The 19,127-nt window shown below is 44.7% G+C and overlaps 1 protein-coding gene across 4 annotated transcripts in view; it reads left to right on the top strand.

Moving 5' to 3' along the window:
• The window catches only part of CDH13 (cadherin 13), a 964,660-nt gene that overhangs the window by 806,107 nt on the left and 139,426 nt on the right, over nucleotides 1-19,127 (top strand). For all 4 annotated transcript variants that reach the window (XM_045534024.1, XM_045534023.1, XM_045534027.1 and 1 more), the window contains one exon: nucleotides 18,699-18,839. In XM_045534024.1, coding sequence (XP_045389980.1) covers nucleotides 18,699-18,839 — 141 coding nt within the window. The remainder of the gene's footprint in view (nucleotides 1-18,698; nucleotides 18,840-19,127) is intronic.

The following is a 19,127-nucleotide window of genomic DNA, read 5'->3' as shown; positions in this document are numbered from 1 at the left end:
AAATGCCCCTGTTGGAATGACTAATGGCCATCACATCTTGGTTGAAGGAAATGGTTGTTTGTTTCTAAGCAATGCCTGGTACTCATGGGTTTGCACGGCTTCCCAGAGGGCCGAGGAGGAGAGAGGACTAGGAAGCCACATCCCTCACCCAGAACCACGCACCTTGTGGTTCATCCTCATCAAAATGCCGTAGATACATCCAGAACCCCTTAACCATTATAGTTTAGTTCTGATAATAAAACTTTGTCTCTTTTATGACCACTAAATAATATATGTTTATTTTTAAAAATTATAAAATTAGAAAGGACACAAAGGATAAAATAAAAATTGCATAACCACATCATCCACAGATGATTGCTATTAATAACTTAATTCTCCTGCTTTATCTGTATATTGTGATATATAAATACATTTTTTACAAAAATGGCATCTCACTGTTCATACAGTTTTGTAACCTGCTTTTTCTTCTCAACAATGTAATAGAAACATTTTCCATGTCATTAAATATTCTCCTACTATGCATTTATTTTTAATGTGTGTGCCTCTGGCTTAAACAGCAGCAATCTTCAATGCTGCAAAGAGCTATGCTTGCTGGATTTGAATACATTTTTTTCTCAGGGTATTACGAGAATGTTTAAATGGTACATTTGTGAGAATGTTCACTGGCTGGCCATTCCTGGTTGGAGGGAGCGTCCAGCCATTCTTGACTTGCTCAGATCCTGTAAAATTAACCATTTCTCACGGCCACAGGACACTTTGCTGGAGAGTAGAATTTTCCAGGACTTAGGGTTCCAGGGCACAAACCTAGCAATGGGTTGCTGGCTGATTTATGTCTCTGCTAAGGGGACATGGCTAAACAGGCACAGCACATCTTTGGGGCTGGTTAAAATTTAAGTAACCATTGAAGGTCCAGGCTGAGATATGTTGCAGGGAAACAGATAAACGTGAGAGACACACAAATGACTGTGGGTGTTCGAAAGCAGAAGGGGTCACATTCCACTGCAGAAAGGAGAGAAGACCCTGCAGAGGAGAGGAGACGCTTGTGTCGAACCTTCAAAGATACTTGCTCAGGCATTGGCTCTGCTAATGTTCAATGAGCATCTACTGTGTGCCCAGCAATGCCCTAGGTGCCAAGGATAATGACAATGAAAAGACATAGGTGATCTCTGACTTCAGACAGCTTACAGATTGGCACAGTTCAGAGTGATAGGTGGTGTGACAGGAGAGACTTTTGGGTGCGGTATTGTCGACAATAAGTGCTCACTAAATATTCACCATAAGGCGATGTGCATGTATCATTTCGTTTAGTCCTCACAACACTGTGAGGTAGATTCTTTCATTGTCCCCGCTCTACAAATGGCGAAACCGAGGCCTAGTGATGTTAACGTGCCTACAGTCACAGGGAGTGGGTGGTGGAGTCAGTCTTCTAACACCTCCCACTCACTGAGCATTGACCACATGACACACAAAGCATTTTGTACGTATCCTCTTATTTAATCCTCATGGCCAGCTTCCAAAGTAGAGGATAATATTCCCATTTTTAAGGAGAGTACTAGAAACACAGAGAAGGGTAAGTTGTTTGTCCAGGTCGACGGTAAGGGGCAGGGCAGGGCTGCTGCGCCCTGACACTGGAGACCACTCCGTCCCTGCCACACCTCATTGTACAACCTCAGCAAGAGGGAGGGTCCTGGTGGCCCAGGGGAGGTGACTCACCAAGAGCCCTCCTAAGGCTGACTTCCTACTCTATTATTCGTGCCAGTCACAAGTATTTATTTGGCACCTATGTTGCCCCAGGAGCTGTGCTGAGGTAAATGGAGGCACAGCCCTTGATACGCTCACAGGCTAGCAGGGAGCCACATGCGCCATTGTGACGTCGGATGTTATATGAAACGTAGGCACCGATCAGGCACAGCGTGAGGGTAGAAAACCAAACTCCCAATAAGACAGGGACGCATTAGGGCAGGCTTCACAGAGGAGTAACATCTGAGCTGAGACTTACACAATGAGGACGTGTTTGCCTGGGGGACACAAGGATGGAGGCTGTCCCAGGCAAAGGGAACAGTGTGTGCAAAGGCTCAGAGGCAGAGAGAACCTGGCATGTTTGGCAAACCATGGCCAGGGATTAAGTATTGCTGGTCGATAATTGATGAGGGCAGAAGAGGTGGGAAATGCAGGCAGAGGGAGCAAATCCCAAGGGCTGTTGGTGCAGTCCACAGTGTTTAGGCAGTACCCTGGTAGCAATAGGGAGCCATGGAAGGATTTAGGGAAGTGTAGCGGAGTGATCAGAGCTGAGTGTCAGAAAGATCATTCTAATGAAAATGTGCTTGAGGTGGCAATGTGGGCCTCAGGGGGCTTTCTGTAGCCTGCACTAAAGGAGAAGTAGTGAGAATGGAAAGAAAGGGACAAATATGAACAAATTAAGGAGGTAGAATTGATCAACTTGGTAATTGATTAAATTGGGTCCAGGAAGATCCTAAATCTAAGATCAAGGAAACTTGGCACCCATTTTTATTTTCTCATTTCTAATAAGTCCTTTATTTTACCTCTTTTGTGTGTTCTTATCAACGTTGCCATGACGTTGGAGTTGATTGGAAGTGGGAAGTTGAGAACGGCCAAATGTTTGATTGGTTGCTGAGCAGAAAAGCAATACTCAGCATGGTAGATAACAGATCTCTATTTGTGGGAGTTAATATTTTATTAATATTATAAAATAAAGGTACATTCCTCATAGATGATGACATTTATTCTGTTTATTTTTTAAATGCTTTTATGTTGTTAAAATTTCAGTCTTTGATTTTGGAGCTATAATGAAATTTGGGCAGACTGTATTTCAGCTGGCATTGAAGGAAATGTGCTTTATATTTACTTTGAAATGATGAAGATCTTTCTCTTTTTTACAAAAATCATTACTACGTCTGTTTATTGAAGCCACAAATGCATATGGGCATGTGGAAAGCAGGTCTGGTGTCTGCCTTCCTAAAGGCAGTGGGGATGAAGAAGGCGGCTAGGACACAAGGGGGTCCAGTTTGGTTGCCTGGGTAGAGGGTGACGCCATTTAGCAGGACAGGGAAGGAGTGTGCTTGGTTGGGAAGCTACTGAGTTTGCTTTGGGACGTGCTGTGTTTGCAGTGCTTGTGAAACATTCAGGTGGAAATAAATGCCGAGCAAGCAGTTAGAAGCATGGATCTGGGAATTGGTGAGATTCGGACATGTAAGAGACAGGTAGTAATTGAAACTGTCAGAGTCAACAGGGGTGGGTAGAGCCAAAGCTGAGGGGATAAATGGGGTCTCCAAGAAGAGGGCTGACCTTTAGAGATTTGGTGGAGATCACTCAAAGAGCTGCCATGACTGGCAACCTGCCCCCCCAAAAAGGCTCTCTTCCTCCCAACCCAACCCATACAGAGCTGGTAGGAACAGCTGGAAAATAGATTCCCATATGGAATCCTTGGGCTGTTACCAACAGGGGCTTTGGGTTGCTGTGTAGGTGATGAGTACTCTGTGCTCTGCAGAGCGTAGCAGTTGAGAGTGCCGGCTAGGCACCCAAGAAGTCAAGTTCCAACCCCAGTGCTACCGTGTAGGAACTGTGTGTCCTGGAACAATGCAGTCCCCGCCTGTGCAATGGGAGCAACAACCATACCAACCTCTCGGAGGCATCACGGAGACCAACTGGGGTAATTCACATAAAGGGCTAAACACCATTTTCAGGATATAGTAAATGCTTGATGGATGGAGGCATGATTATCAAAATGACAGGAGGGCTGAGTGGAGCCCAGCTGTACTGACAAGGAATGGGTAGTTGTGGACTGGAGAGGGAAGGTCCACAGCTTGGGGTTTGAGCCAGGAGGGAGCATGATGCACAGAGGTATGTTTCCCCCCAGGGCTGAGGGCTTTACCCCTGAACCCACATTGGGACAAGCAGCCGAGACATTGGGATTTCCTCCCAGAGAGGGTGGCAATAGAGTTCCGTTCCCCTCCACTTTGAAAAGGGCTCTGGAGAGGGGCCAGAGGAGAGACAGAGACTCTGTTTATTGTTATTTTTTAAAATAAAATGAAAAAGAACCCTCCAAGGACATGTTCGTGGGTTTTATTATTTGCAAAGAAAAACACACTTGTCTTTATAAACATTCTGTCTGTCTTCCAGGCTCAGCCGACGAAGGGCCCGACCAAATGTTAAGTCATAACATTTGACTTCCTGTTCCTTGCTCCGCTGATGTTCCCGGGTGTTAGTTAATAGGCTTAGCCCTTGTCAGCAGAGCCAGGACAATTTCAAGAACAAAATGAATGGCAGAGCCCAGATCACACAAGGGCTGCCCTGTGGTCACAGGCCGGGGGATCACCGTCCATTAGGCATCGTGTACAAATGATGCTAAAGAAAGGTGATCGGAAGAGCTACCCGTACCAGGCATGAAATCACCAGCAGAGCCTTCCAGAATAATCTGCAGCCAGGTTATCTGTGTTGCCTCTTCTCCCTTGTATACGAATTAGCTTTTGGAACAACAGCCATGGTGTAATTGGAATCCATCTTCTGTGATTTTTTTCCCTCAGATGATTTAGAATTAGTTCAATTTATTTTCAAAGAGTGTAACCCAATGACAGCATAAAGGCGGTGTCTAAAATTGCTTTCCTGTCCATGGCTAGGGTGGGTGGGTGTCATTTGCTGATTTATTACTCTCTCAGTGGGGCTCCTTTGTTTCGAAAGCTACCTGGAATTACTGCCGGCAATAGAACTCTCAACCCAAAGTAAGCTTTGCATAAAAATGCATTTGACTTAAGGGCCCACGTATAATGCTGATTAAAAGTAACCCTGGGCGGCAGACTTTGATTAGGAGATCGCATCTGCATGGGAACAGGTTCTCAGAAATAAATGGAGGACGCATCAGGCTCCGCAAAGCCCACTGAGACGGTGCTGCTCTGGATGCAGGATGTGGCACTGATTAAGCGCCTGAAATTAATGGGCAGGGACCATTAACATGCAGAGGACGGATGTTAGGCAAAGGTTGTAAAGCTGGAATGGCTGCAAGTTGTAGGCATTTAGAACCTAATTTTAGAAACATCTACCAACCCTTGGTGGGCTCGTGTGCTCTTGTCACTGGGAGTCAGTAATTGAATTTTCTGGACATTTGGACCACGGTGTAACTTTGTGAAGCTGATTACACAGCAGAACACAATTTTTAGCCTGACCTTAAAAGCATTACCTTCTGCTGTGCGATTAGAAAACACACAAAGAGTGCTGCCCCTCTAACTGCACTTGACTGGGGGGAGAGAAAAGAGAAAAAAAAAAAAAAGAAACCCACCTTGCTATTTCATGTAACCTAGTAAGATTCATTTAGATTCTATGCAGATCATTTAATAACAGATTTTGTAAAACCTTACCATAAGGAGCCACCATAAAACGTATTATCTTTTATTACCCATACAGAGAATGACATTTTAGACGGTAATAAATTGAAACCCAAGGAAAGCTATTTGCTTTCAGAGAGGGCTTGGTGAATGACAGGAGCACCAGTTTCGCAGTTTTATACTGTGGCACATACAGTCCCCCAGGGTCATCTGAGACAGCCCCCAGCTGGCTTTTTGGAGGTTCATATAAGCAACATTCTCTTGTCCCTTTGTGTGTATATGTGTATATGTGTATGTGTGTGCGTGTGTGTGTGTGTGTGTGTGTGTGTATGAAAGGTCATTTCGTTCCAAACCTCACCACGTAAGGATCCAGTTGTCCCAGCTGAATGTCCCTCCTTCTATCTCACACACCTCAGGATGTGTGACTGGCCTCGGGCTGTGCCTGGGGTCAGACCAAGCATGGGGTCTCTGCCTCAAGGTGGAGGAGGATGCCACCCCTCAGGTCCAAAGCACACAAAGGCTCCCTTTGCTTGGACCCCTCTCCAAAGAGGAGGGACCTTCCCTACTCACTCTTGGAAGACCAGAGCCTTGTCACCCCACCTTACTCTACCTAACCAGACTCTAGAGACTGGCTTAGCCCTGTCTGAACTCACCCAGGTCCTGTCTTTGGACCCACAACCCAAAGAGCAATCCTGAGACCAGGTTTACTGTGTAGTAATCAATATAACCATGTCTTGATTTATTCATTCATCAAACATTTACTGAGAGTGCCAGACAGCAGACTAGCTTGTGTGATTTTTTTTTCCCCCTGGGTAATTTAGAATAAGTTCAACTTATTTTCAAAGACTGTAACCCAATGACCAATAAAGGCAGTGTCTTGGGACCTCAGTGTCTCAGGGGGCTAGGAACTGGGGATGTGGCAGGAATACATCAGAGACAGGGTCCTTGCCCTCATGGGGACTGTAATAAATACTTAGAAAGTGACTGACAGATTGGAAACCACATAATGCTGAGGAGAAGATTTCTCCGATATTTGATATTTACCACTTTGTGGATGGGAGGACATTCATCTTCTTACTAGACAGATTTTTGCAGGAAAGGTCTGGTTGACATTACACTTCAAAGAATTGAAATGAAAATATTTTCCAGAGATAAGATAGAAGATGCTATTCTGGAGGGGGGGCATCCTGTGCAGGAGGAAGCTGGGAGTGGAGCGAAGGCACGGGGAGGCTGGCGGGCAACTCAGCTCCCCAGGAAGCCCAGGGATGACTCTCCGGAGGCGTGTTAGTTTCCTGTGGCTGCCATAACAAATGACCACAAAATAAGAGGCTTAAAACAACACAAATTTATTGTCTCACAGTTCTAGAAGTCAGAAGTCCAAGGTGGGTCTCACTGGGCTAAAATCGATGTGTCAGCAGGGCTGGTTCCTTTTGGAGGTTCCATCGGAGAGTCCGTTTTCTTGTCTTTGCCGGCTTCTAGGGGCCACCTGCATTCCTTGGCTCACGGCCCCCTCCTCCACCTAAAGGCCAGGAGTTTAGCATCTCTCTCTCCTCCCTCTCCCCTCTCTCCCCTCTGCTGCCATCGTCCATTTCCTCTGACTCTGACTCTTCTGCCTCCCTCTTATAAGGACCCCTGCAATTGTATTGGGCCCATTCGGATGATCCAGGGTAGTGTTCCCATCTCAAGATTCTTAACAAAGTCTCTTTTGCCACCTAAGGTAACACATTCACAGATTCCAGGATTTAGCACGTGGCCATCTTTAGGGGCTTTCATTCTGTCTACGGTAGAAGATATGAAAGCTTCTAGATCCAAGAGCATGATGGCATTTTGTGCACTGTGCTTGATGCATGAACCTGACATTGAGCATCTCACAGCATAATCATGGAGACAGACATGTGAAGACAAAATTGCTGTGCAGTGTCATTAAGGCAACCAAGAGAAAAACATTCACCACAATACACAGCCAGGGCTAACACAGAGGAGGAGGGAGGAGCTCTGGGAAGACAAAGAAGCTTCATGATGGAGGCAGCATCTGAGCAAGGTTTGTAAGGACAAGTACTAGTTAGCCAGGAAAAAACTGTGCAGGGAGGTCAGAGGCTGCAGTGTGAGCAAAGGTGCGAAGATGAAGAGAGGTGAAAAAGCCTAGACGGTGTGGATGGCTGAGCAGTTCAGCGTTATGGGAATGCAATGCCGAGTGGGGAGAATGAGAAGATAAGGCGGCGAAGAGCTTGACCTTCATGCTGGAGGAACCTGCACGTTGTCCTGCAGCCACTGAAGAGCCACGGAAGGGTTTTACGCAGAGTCCTGTGGTCAGACGGTAGCTGAGACAGCTCACTCTATCTGCCTTCGCAGGAGGGAGGGGTTGAGAAGGGGGCAGGGGGTCCAGTCTGGACACTGTTGCAGTAGCTCAGATGAGAAGGGATGAAGGCTCGAAGTCATGCAGTAGCTGTGGTGACAGAGCAAACTGGATGGACTCAAGAGAGGCCGGGGAGAAAAATGAGTAGCACGTGGTGACTCGTCGTGTAGGACAACAGAGAGGGAATTGCTGAGGGTAACTCCCAGGTGCCAGCTGGATTGGTGCCATGAGGCAGAAGGGCCAGGTGGCAGGGGAAGAAGAGTCCTGATGCTGGCCCATGAAGGAGGAGAGTGGGCGTCCAGCAAACACGTCTAGAAGAGGATTGGAGCAAGCCGGAGAGCTGACCGTGGTGCTGTATAGTGTCTTAAAGAGAGGACATTTTTTTTCTAGAAAGGGAAGAAAAAGGAAGTTTTATAGTTAGAGAAGAAACTTTTGGAAAACTATGTTTTCTATTTTTCATTTAAATTGCATCCTAAACAGGTGGATTTTAAGTTAAAATATATAAGAGTACGTACCAATCTGCGTTTGGATACATGTTCATTCAGAACAGTGCTAATCACAGTGTGTGCCCCACACCCGCAGATCAGCATCTCCAAGAAACTTGTGAAAAATGCAGATCCTCAGGCCCCACCCAGGCCTCCTGGGTCACGAAGCCCAGCTGTGGGCCGGCAGTCTGTGCCTCAGTTTACCACCCAGAGGCCTGTGATACAGGCACGTTTGAGACGCACCAACTCAGACTGTACGTCCTACGCACCAGGCATAATGGTGCCATGACGGGGCCAAAAGGTTAGGAAACAAAAGCCAAGGTGGTAGAAGTAGATTGTGAGAATATAAAAATCATAGAGAAAGAATATTTTAATTGCATTACAGTTGACTTCAACTTCAGGGGTCTTCACTCTCTTGTCTCAGTCAAACAGATGGACCCAAGAAGTTCCAGAGCATGTCCAGCTCTGCTCCCACGTGCTGATGGGTTCCCTCCCGCTCCTCACACCGTGGGTTCCTTGCAGTGAGGCTGGACTAGGTGGTCTCTGAGGTACTTTCAAGAACCAACAGCCTATGTCTCCCCACCCCACAGAGCTTGACTCCAGCCACACTGGTGGCTCTGTCTCACCCTGCCACCTCCACACTTGTCCCCAGGCCCTTCTTCCTTCTCTGTATCCTCTCTCTTCACACCCATCCCCCAGGGCTCAGCTCCAGCCTTGCAGTAACCTGACGCCACTGAGCAGCCACTGAGCAGCCACTGAGCAGCCATCGAGCACTCCCAGCCCTGCCGTTCCCATCCTGAACCTGCTGAGTACACGACCAACTTAGCACGTGCTGCCTGCAGCCTTGAGAAGCCGCTTATACATGCTTTATCTTAACAGTAGGGAGTACACTTCTTGTCCCCCCAGTGTCCTGAATCACAGTCAGCCTTCAGTTCTTATTCAAAGACTGAATTTAACAGTTTTAGGATTAACAGTCTCCCACCTTCTTCCATAGAAACTGACTTCTACTTCAAGACCCCATTTCTAATCCTGTGGTCAGATATTCCCTCCTGCAGGACTCTGTCCTTGATCTCTTGGAGCCCCTGCCTCCCCACCCATAGCGTCTAGGTTTGTAGCACAACAGAACTCTGTGCTTAGCCCCGTCTCATTCTGCTGAGTCTGGCTGTTAGTCTCACACATTAGACTTGACTCCTGTTTCTTATTCCCACCCTCCAGCATGTTGCCTAACACACAGTAAGTGCTCAGCAAATGTTTGATGAATTAAACAAGCTCCGTGTAGCCTTCCTGAGCATCCCACACCCTGACCCTTTCCACACAGACCTTAATTGCTACAATTCTGATAACATTCATCTCATCGTGCCTGGCAGGCTTTCTTTTTGTTCATTTCTCTGGACAAGAAATGCACCAAAAGCAGGGTCTGTATCGTTCATCACATCCTAGCAGAGTTCCTTGAACCTAGTAGACACTAAATAAATGTTTCAGTGAAATCAAACTGAGTGTCAGGTATTTGCTTCCCTGGGTCTAAAGGGGATGGTTTTTCCAGGTATGCTACGAATGCCATTGGCAGCTTATTTACTGTACTCATCAGTAACATCAGACAATGTACACTTTGCCTGGAAATGTTTTATTTGATTTTGGTGTCCCTCAACCTCAAATCTATCACTTCGGTTATTCCAACCGCATGTGTCTAAGAGGCAGTGTTTATTTCCCCTGCGACTTCCCCACCCTGCCAGCTTTGTCAGCGGCCAGTAAATCTGGGGAAATGAGTTCTGCCTTCCCCTTACCCACCAAGCCCCGGCAAGGAATGAAAAAACAGCAGGTGACAGCCAGGAGCAGGAATGTTCACATTAGCACTGAGAGGCGAGGTGAAGAGAGGCCTAAAGACAAACACAAGTCACCCCAGACTCACCCTATTGCATGAGAAGACAGAGGAACGTCTCTCAGCAGCTGCGGTAGGAATAAGGCACATTTTATGAGGACATGTGTGAAGTTCCTGCCGGATTTATGGACGACCTAGTCCCGGTGTTATGTGGCCAGAGTGGGTAAATCAAACTCCAGACAGACAACAACTCGTTCTGCTTCAGATAATGTTTTCACCAAACCGTTGCAATATTTATAGACCAAGTGCCAGGTGCAGCTAACCCGGAGAAGAATGGGGCCCTTGCTTGGCCCCCATATTGCAAGGAGTCTTGCCATGCCCAGTTTATCAGGGCAAAGCTGAAGAGTAAACAAATAAATGAATTACATCGTATCTTTGCTGCGTATCTCGTGTCAGTATTTCTCATTAACAATACCTTAAATGTTAAACAACAAAGGGATTTGTTGACAAAAATGCCTTCTTATGGCTTTCCTTGATTCCTAATGCAGAATTTATTAATATATGCTAGGGCCAGTTCTCACCAGCCTACAATAGCTGGTTGTCTGTATCTCTTTCTGATTACACACTTTTGGAGTGACATCACATGGGTAGCTTGAAATCAGCCACAGTAGGAGAAAACCACCAAAATTAACAAATACCACAAATTGCAGAGTCTGTTGTTAAGCACTTATAGGTACACCATTCTATGTAATTCATTGTTCTATAAAAACATACATATATGTAAAATTGACCAATCCTTACATAACTATGATGTCCCAGGGCTGAATTAATAACTGAGAGCTAAAGCTCTAAATAAGCAAAGCCCCTGTTCTCATGGAGCTCAAATTGTCATAGTCAAGACAGCCAATAAACAGGTCATCAATGAACAAGAACATTATAGACTGTGGTAGGTGCTGGGATAAAAGCCTGTATTTGTTATCTATTGCTGCGTAACAAATTACCCCAACACTTAATGACTTCAAACAATAGACATCTGTTACCTCACAGTCTCTCTGTTCAGAGAGCTGGGCATTTCTTAGCTGTGTTCTCTGCTTCATGGGCTCTCACAGAGCTCCAACCCACGTGTCAGTCCAGAATCTGCACCCTTATCAGGAGTTCTGTGTAGGGAAGAATCCTCTTCCAAGCTCACTCAGTGGCTGTTGGTGGCATTCAGTTGCTTTTGGCTCTTCTTGATGGGCACCCTCAGTTTCTTGCCACATCTTCAGGAAACTTCCCAAAGAGTCTGTTAACTAATAACAGTATCCATCTCTTGGGCATTTGCATATGCCTGGCTCTGCGCTTGGCACTTGACCTCTTTTAATCCTCAGCTACCCTATAAGTATTATTATTCTCCCCATTTTACAGATGATGAAACTGAGTAACTGGGCTGGGATCACTCAGCTACCAAGTCATGGAGCCAGGGTAATAACAATTGATCAAATACTGATTGCCTCCTTCCTAAGTGTCAGCCACCCTGTTGTGCACTGGGGTCCCTCCTTTCATAGGGCTTCCGTGCAGTGAACGATGACCATCAGCAATCAAATGGGCATTAGGCTGGAGGAAGAAGTGAAGGAGAAAAGTTCAAAAATAAGAAAACGTGGGGTAGCGGAGGGAAATTGCATCTGGACAAACCATAAGGAGAGACGTGGAGGGCAGCTCCAGATGAGCCAAGGGCAGGGCAGGTGACTGCGTGGATTAATGAGAAAACCTTTTCCATGTAACATTTATTCGTTGATTTCCCCCCACAGCTACCATTATTCTTGTTATTAGTGACAAATGTTCCACTAAGTGCATGCTTGTATGGAAGTTATCATAGCTGTGTAAAACATCAAGGGTCGGGTGATTGATTATGTGTCATATTTAATGACACGGCTTGATTCTTTTTTCAAGATGAAATGTTTGGTTTTCAAATCAGTGTGATCAGTGAACCTGGCCTATGTCTGCGGAGATTCACTGGAGGCTTTTTTCTTGCAGACATACCATCTTCCTTTTGTTTCTAGGATATATATTAACTGGTGGCTGGGAGACACCCAGGAGGAGATAGCAAATGCAATACAGATGCATGACTGCAGAACTCAAACAAGGAGAGCAGCTTGCCTCTCTTAGACGTGTCTTACAGATCAGATAGCTTCAAATAAAATCAGAGGAGCCGATTTAATTTTCCCAGTTTTGACACAGTGCCTTTCTTCCTCGAAATAAAATCCTATCTCCTTGAGCTAGAGTTCCCCAAAGTATAAGCCGCTCCCTGAGAATAAATGGCTTTGCTTTGGAAATGCCACTGATGTGCTCAGACCTTTGAGAGATAATTTAGTTCAGGGAAACAGTAATATATCATCATTATCAATAATGAAAGTAAATCGCCCACCTTGTGTGCTGAGCACTGGCCAGGCATTGTGGCCAAAGGCATGGTCCTTGCCCTTGAAAACTTTGTCATCCACTTAGGAAGATAGCAAACAGGCATTTGAAATGAAAGAAAACAGGAAACATAGCCTTCGTATTAGTCAAAGCAGGCTGGGCACCATATGAACAGTCTGTAAGCCTCAAGAATGGCTGTTTTTCTTGCTCTCCTCACAGGCTAAAACAGGTTAGCAAAGAGGCTCTGCCTGCAGTCATTTGGAGATCCAGGCTTCTTCCTTTTTGGGAAATAGAAAATGTGGGGGTTATGTGGGAGGTTTAGGGGCCACACCAAGGACATCACTTCTGCACATACTCCATTGGCCGGAATCAGTCCACAGATTCACCTTACTGCAAGGAAGCCTGGGGAATACAGTCTGGCTGTGTGCCCCAGAATCCAGGGAAATGGGATTTGGTGATCACAAGTGTTGTCTTCACCACAGTTCCTTTGGTTGCAAGCAACTGAAAGTGATTCTGGCTGGCTGGCTTCCGTGAACAATCACTGGGATGTGTTACAGAACCAAGGAAAGGACTGAAGTCAGGGGCAGCAAAGCTTCCAGATCTTAGCAGCCACGCTTGCATCTTTCTGGTTAGAGCAGCCCCTTCTGCATAACTAGGCTCGAAAGTTCTTTGGAGTTGATTACATCCATTTTCCATCTGAACCTTGAACCAAACGGACGCAAGAATCAGGAGAGGCCCATGGAGAGTGTAGCTTGACCTTGAGAGGACAACGGAGCTTCCTCCTCACTGTCAAGTTTACTCACCTAACAACAGGGCAGCTGGACAACTGAAGCTCTTGCTTTCCAGAAGCAGGGTGCCTTCCACATGGGCAGAGAGGAGCGCAAGGGTGGTAAGTTTCCTCCCAAAATATTCAAGAAGGCAAACTCCCTTTTTGGTCCCAGGAGTTACATGGAGAAAGGCAATGGGGTGTGCCCTTCATTCTCCCTCTGTGACTCTTGGTTCCACATTTCATATTCCCAGAATCCAATTGTCCCAGCCCAGATTAGGGGGTCCCCTGTGAATCAGGCAACTCTTGCCAATGGAGACAGTCATGACCATGGCCACGGGGGCCTGTTCTCTGCATCACGGGTTCCTCCAGAGAAGGGGCAGCTGTGGGCTGGACACCCTGCCTAAAAGGAATCTTTCCTAGCAACGCAAAGAGACCAGTGAGTTATACAGGATTAAATACATAAGTATATTTCAAGTAAGAGTGATGAAGAGACCTGGGGAATTAGAGGTGACCTCTGGAAGAGGCTCAGCAGGAATAGGAAGTAGATCGGATGTAAATGGAAAATATCCTGGTCACGCAGGAGTGCGAGAATTCACGTGGCATTTTCTCTCATTTTGAAATCTGACTGGGTCTTTTACATTCCAAAGGAGGTTACTTTTATTCTTGGTTGTTTGGTTTCTGTTATTGTTGTTCTCATTGTGAAAGCAATAGTGTTCAGTAGAGAAAAATCCCAAACATACTAACAAGCCAATGAATTTTTTTTTATATTAGAGTTGCTTTTAAAAGTGAAAATTTGGAAGCAACTCAAATGACAAGAGGGACTGATTGAAGAAATTAGAGTGGATTCCTCCCGGGGACTAGTGTAGAGCTGTTGAAATGAACAGGCAGATCTATCAGCGCTGAGATAAAAGTGATATGGTAAAACAAACTGTGCAAATATGTAAGTGGTGTCATTCCGATTAAATATGTGTGTATATAGATGTGTACTAGATATAAGGGTATATAAAATGTATCTGTGTGTGTCCTCGGGATGTGCAGGGAAAAGGAGGGAAACACACTTCATTACTCTCAGTTACCTCTTAAGGGTGAGGTTGGATGAGGGTGGAGGCAAGTCCTCAGTTTCCACTTTAGAAATGACTGTATCATTTTGATTTTCCTTATAATAATTGGATATTACTTCAGCAATAAAAGCATTTCTAATGTTAGCCTTAAGTTTGCCAGAAAATAGAGACTTTTGGAACATCTCATCTCAAACCTTGCAATTTATCTACTTAATAATCTAATTGATTCTCTGCGAGGTTAATCAATCTATTTCACATTACAGCTGTAAAGTTTTATTTTCTTCAAGCGATGGAGATTGACTGGTTCATTTTTAAAGTTATTTATAAAACGTGTTTACAAGAGAGTTATGCCCATGTGTCCCCTTGTACGATCATGAGAATTTGTACATTCCTCTGCTTAGCTTTGACTGTATTTTGTTCCAGTTATATGTGAACATGACTGTCCTCAGCCCTATACTTTGAACTCTGTAAAGAGAGGGACCCTGTTTTTCCATCATTATATCCCCAACACCCAGCACAACATTTAAACTAGACATTCATTGACCACCAATTAAATGGATATATAAAATAATAAAAGAAAAAATTATAGTAACTTTCTCTGGGGAAAAAATCTGTGCAGGGGAAACTGTTAGAAGAGAAAATGGTGTGTTCACGAAACAGTGGGGATGCGGTTACGAAAAGCCTACTGCGACACTATGGTGTGATTGGGTAGCTCTTAAGCTTTGTTACTAATAACCAGATAATTGATCATAGTATTAGTTGCAGTATTAGTAAAAACTGCCTTGTTGCTACTCACAGAACATCTAAATGAAGTGTCTAGAGGAAAGAAAAATTTATTAGCTCATAGAAGTCACAAAATCTGAGCAGTAAATTCTGGATTCAAGGATGACTATTAAGGGGCTCAAATGATGTTTTAAAAAACCAACTCTGCCCGTCTCTGCCTCTTAGCCTGTGTTACCTCCATTCTCAGATTGACTTTCTCTGTGTGGTTGCAAATGGCCCCTACCAGCTCCAGCTTGCTGCCCTACCACCTTCAAGTCTAGCAGAAAGAGAACTTCTCTGCTCTAAGCTTTTTAAAAGAAATACATCCCAGAACTGAATTTCAATGTCAGGGTGTCTTAACTTAGAGGTTACCCGCACATCCCATGGCCATGGGAATGGGAAGCCGTGATTGGCCAGGCCTGAACCACATACCCATCCCTAGATGAGGGGCGGAGCCAACCCCACCTGAACTCCACCTGTGCTGAGAATGAGGACCAGGCGATGCCCTGAGGGAGTGATAGCTGAGGTACAGGAAGAGGGGGTGGGGACTGGGAGATTGAAGCAGTCCCCGCCTGCTGTCGTTAGTGTTTGAAGCAGTCTCCATCGTGAGCTCTACTCCAAGCTGGAGGACAGTGAAGGCTGTGAGGAATTTCTCTCCTTCTTATGTAGCCGTCGCGGAATCACACTAGTCCCCCAACTTGCTTCACGGGGCAATAACAGGAGCTGTTCTTTAGACACAAGCCTTGCCTGGGATCATAAGCTAAACATTCTGGTAAGACTGGTATAAAAATTCATAACATCCTCTTGGAAAACAATATTGAAATGTAAGTAAAAAGCCTTAAAATACTCATACCCCTCATCCCAGTAATTGCACATCCATCTTGGGATCTATCATTCAAAAACAAACAAACAAACAAAACCAAAAATAACAGCCAAAGTCTATAGAAGGCTCCCTGAATAAAGATGTTCATTGCAGTGCTATTTAAAACCATCAACATTTTTAAAACACTGCAAATAACCTAATAATATTATAATAATATTATAGAAGACCTAATAATATTATAGAAGATGATTAAGCAAATTATAAAATATCCATATGATTATATTTTACATGACCCTTAATGTACAGGAATTATTTTGGTGATATTACACAGGAAAAATAATATTACATTTACCATGATCTCTTTAATGTTGGGGAAAAATCTATATAATTTCTTATTTCAATGGTTGTTTGCTTTCAAAAATATTTATAATGTCTTAGGACAGAAGTTAAAATGTTATACAAGAAATTAGGCCTATGATGTTCATTTCAGGCTAGTGGTTAGCACGTCCAGAGAAAGATTTTGTAGGTGGCCAATTTACTAGTTTCATATGGTCCAGCTACTATTTATGGCAAATAGTAAATCCAATCCAACTTGTCAATGATAAGTAGAAAGCCAATGATGGTAAGTAGAAAACTTTACATTAAGATAAAGTTTTCCAGCTTCAATCTGTGAATGGATGGCATTTCAAGCACCTATACAGAGAAGTACCAACTGACCCAGGCAGAACTAGAGCTGGGTATAGTGTCAAATTCCATTTGCACTGAGCCGTCCAAGAGCTTGGGGACCTTTAGCCCTGGTGGAGCTGGAATTAAAACCAAAAACATCGTGTGTGGAGCTGTCAAAGAGAACATCAGCATCCCACTCATCATCCTGAATTTAAGTTTAGGGTCTTGGCCAGGCATGGTGGCTCATGCCTGTAATCCTAACACTCTGGGAGGATTGCTTGAGCTGAGGAATGTGAGACCAGCCTGAGCAAGAGTGAGACCCTGTCTCTGCTTAAAATAGAAAAACTTAGCCGGGTGTGGTGGTGCAGTCCTGTAGTCCCAGCAACTTGGGAGGCTGAAGCAGGAGGTTGCTTGAGCCCAGGAGTTGGAGGTTACAGTGAGCTATGATGACACCATTGCACTCTAGCTGGAGTGACAGAGCAAGACTCTGCCTCAAAAATAAAACTAAATTTAGGGCCTTACCAAACTGTCCAACAAAACTAATACTTCTTAAGTTAGTAGCTCAGAAGCTACCTAGAAGTTAAAGAAACACCAATTAAAGGTGCCCCAGGGAGCAAACAGCTAACTACCCTTCAAAAATACTTCAAAGTTTTTGAGAGAGCTAGCACTGTGCTATTAAAATTTGCTGTGTAAACTGATGGCTTTAGCAGAAAAGTAGAGACCCCCTATAGCTTTTTTGTTCTTTGCTCCCTGTGGTATTTCTTAATTATTAGTTGATACAACCAACTGTTTTTGAGGCTGTCGTACTGGTAGGACTATTTATGTGACTGTAAACACCTTTTATTTTTGTTATTGAAGGTAGTTCCACTCAGACTCTCTGTGTGAGTGATTAAGAAACCAATCCAAACTGGTTTAAGCAAATAAGGAAAATTAATGCCTTCATGAGTTGAAAAGTCCGTGGGCAGGGCTGGCTTCAGGCATGGTAATGAAGTGGCCCCAGTATAATCACTGGGAATCATTTCTTTTTGCCCCAAGGTTCAAGCATAACTCTCTCAGGAGATGGCTTCATTCTTAGACAGGCTTCCCCTGCTGTGGTCACGCGATGGCTCCTCTCGCTGCCCCAGATAAATGCTTCCAGGTTCGCACTGTGGGGACACAGCTTCCTTCCCTGGCTGCCAGAACCAGGGCCTGGCCTGGGGTAATCGTTACACCCCCGGAATGGGATGTACTAGTCAGCTTCTCCTCATCGGGGCTCATCCCAAAAGTTCCCTGGGGAGAAGACAATCCAACCCAACACACACGGACAGAGAATAAGGGAGGGGTAGGACCCCAGAGTAAACATGGGGTGCTGCCTTGCCAGAAGAACGGTGTGCGGTTTGACCAAGCCAAAGCAGATCCACTGCAGAAGGCGATTTAAATGCAGGAGCTGTTACCTACCAGCCACTGCACTCTTCGTCTTAGCATCAGAGCTGTTTGGCTAGTTGTTTTGAATGTTTGGACATGGCAGCTAAATATCTGTCAAATATCCAAATGAAAAACATGTACATAAAAAGAGACAATAGTGCAACATTGTTTGTGTTAAATTTTTCAGATCATGGCTGGATTAAATGCATCTTCCAAATTTAACATCCTGCGAGACTAAAATTACCTGAAAGGATGCAGTATAAGTGACTCTAAACCTCAGTTGTTTTTTTCCCATTTGTAGAATGGGAAGAATAATTGCAGTTTGACCTGCTTGCGAAAAGAGTAACTATAAGGATTTCTGTAAAGTACAGTGATACAATGTCTGTCCCATCTGATTGTTCAGTAAATGTGAGTTCCTAAAGCTGCCACCTTTGTCCTAAAGTCACCATCAAAGTTAACTGCATTTTCAGATCAGCTTCATGAGGTCACTGTGAAATGACAGATGTGGGTATAAAAATTAAACGTACAGTGTACAGCCAAGCACAGGAAATGGAACATTCTGGAATGTATCAAATGTTCCCCTAAACAAGGACAGGAAATATGTTCTGTCCCCGAGCCAGCTCCAATCTATGAATAGTGACTATCTTATATGGATTCTTAAGGCACATTTAGACACAGTAGGGAGTAATGCCATGACTGCTTAAAGAAGCCTGCCCTCGGAGGAGGGGGAGGGACAGCCTGAGCCACACATCTGCCACTTTCCCAAAGCAGCCACCCAGATCTAAATGCCACCTTCTCCCTCTGTGCTTGTGCTTTGCAGACTCTGGAAAATCCCAAGTATGAGTTGATCATCGAAGCTCAGGATATGGCTGGACTGGACGTTGGATTAACAGGCACAGCCACAGCCACCATCATGATCGATGACAAAAATGATCACTCACCAAAATTCACCAAGAAAGAGGTAAGCCCCTGCTGTCACCACCATCGCAGTAATGACCACGGTCACGGGTCGATACCGATTCCGATTCCGCGTACCACAGCCCCTGCTGGCTCCCTGCATGCAAAATCAAAACACTCCTTTGTGGGAGAGAGAATAGTGTTTTGCTGGAATTCTTCCTCACATTTTTATCTTGTGTGTGTGTTTGTGAAGCTGAAACACCAGAGCACTGTGAGAACAAAAGCACTGAATCTTGTTAAAGTCCATAAGAAAATAACTTTTAATGCCCAAGTGCCATTTTCATAGTTTTAT

Source organism: Lemur catta, chromosome 20, assembly GCF_020740605.2.
Source record: "Lemur catta isolate mLemCat1 chromosome 20, mLemCat1.pri, whole genome shotgun sequence".
NCBI classification, from domain to species: Eukaryota; Metazoa; Chordata; class Mammalia; order Primates; family Lemuridae; genus Lemur; species Lemur catta.
Note: the sequence above shows the minus strand (reverse complement) of the source record. Positions and strands in the feature narration are given on the sequence as shown.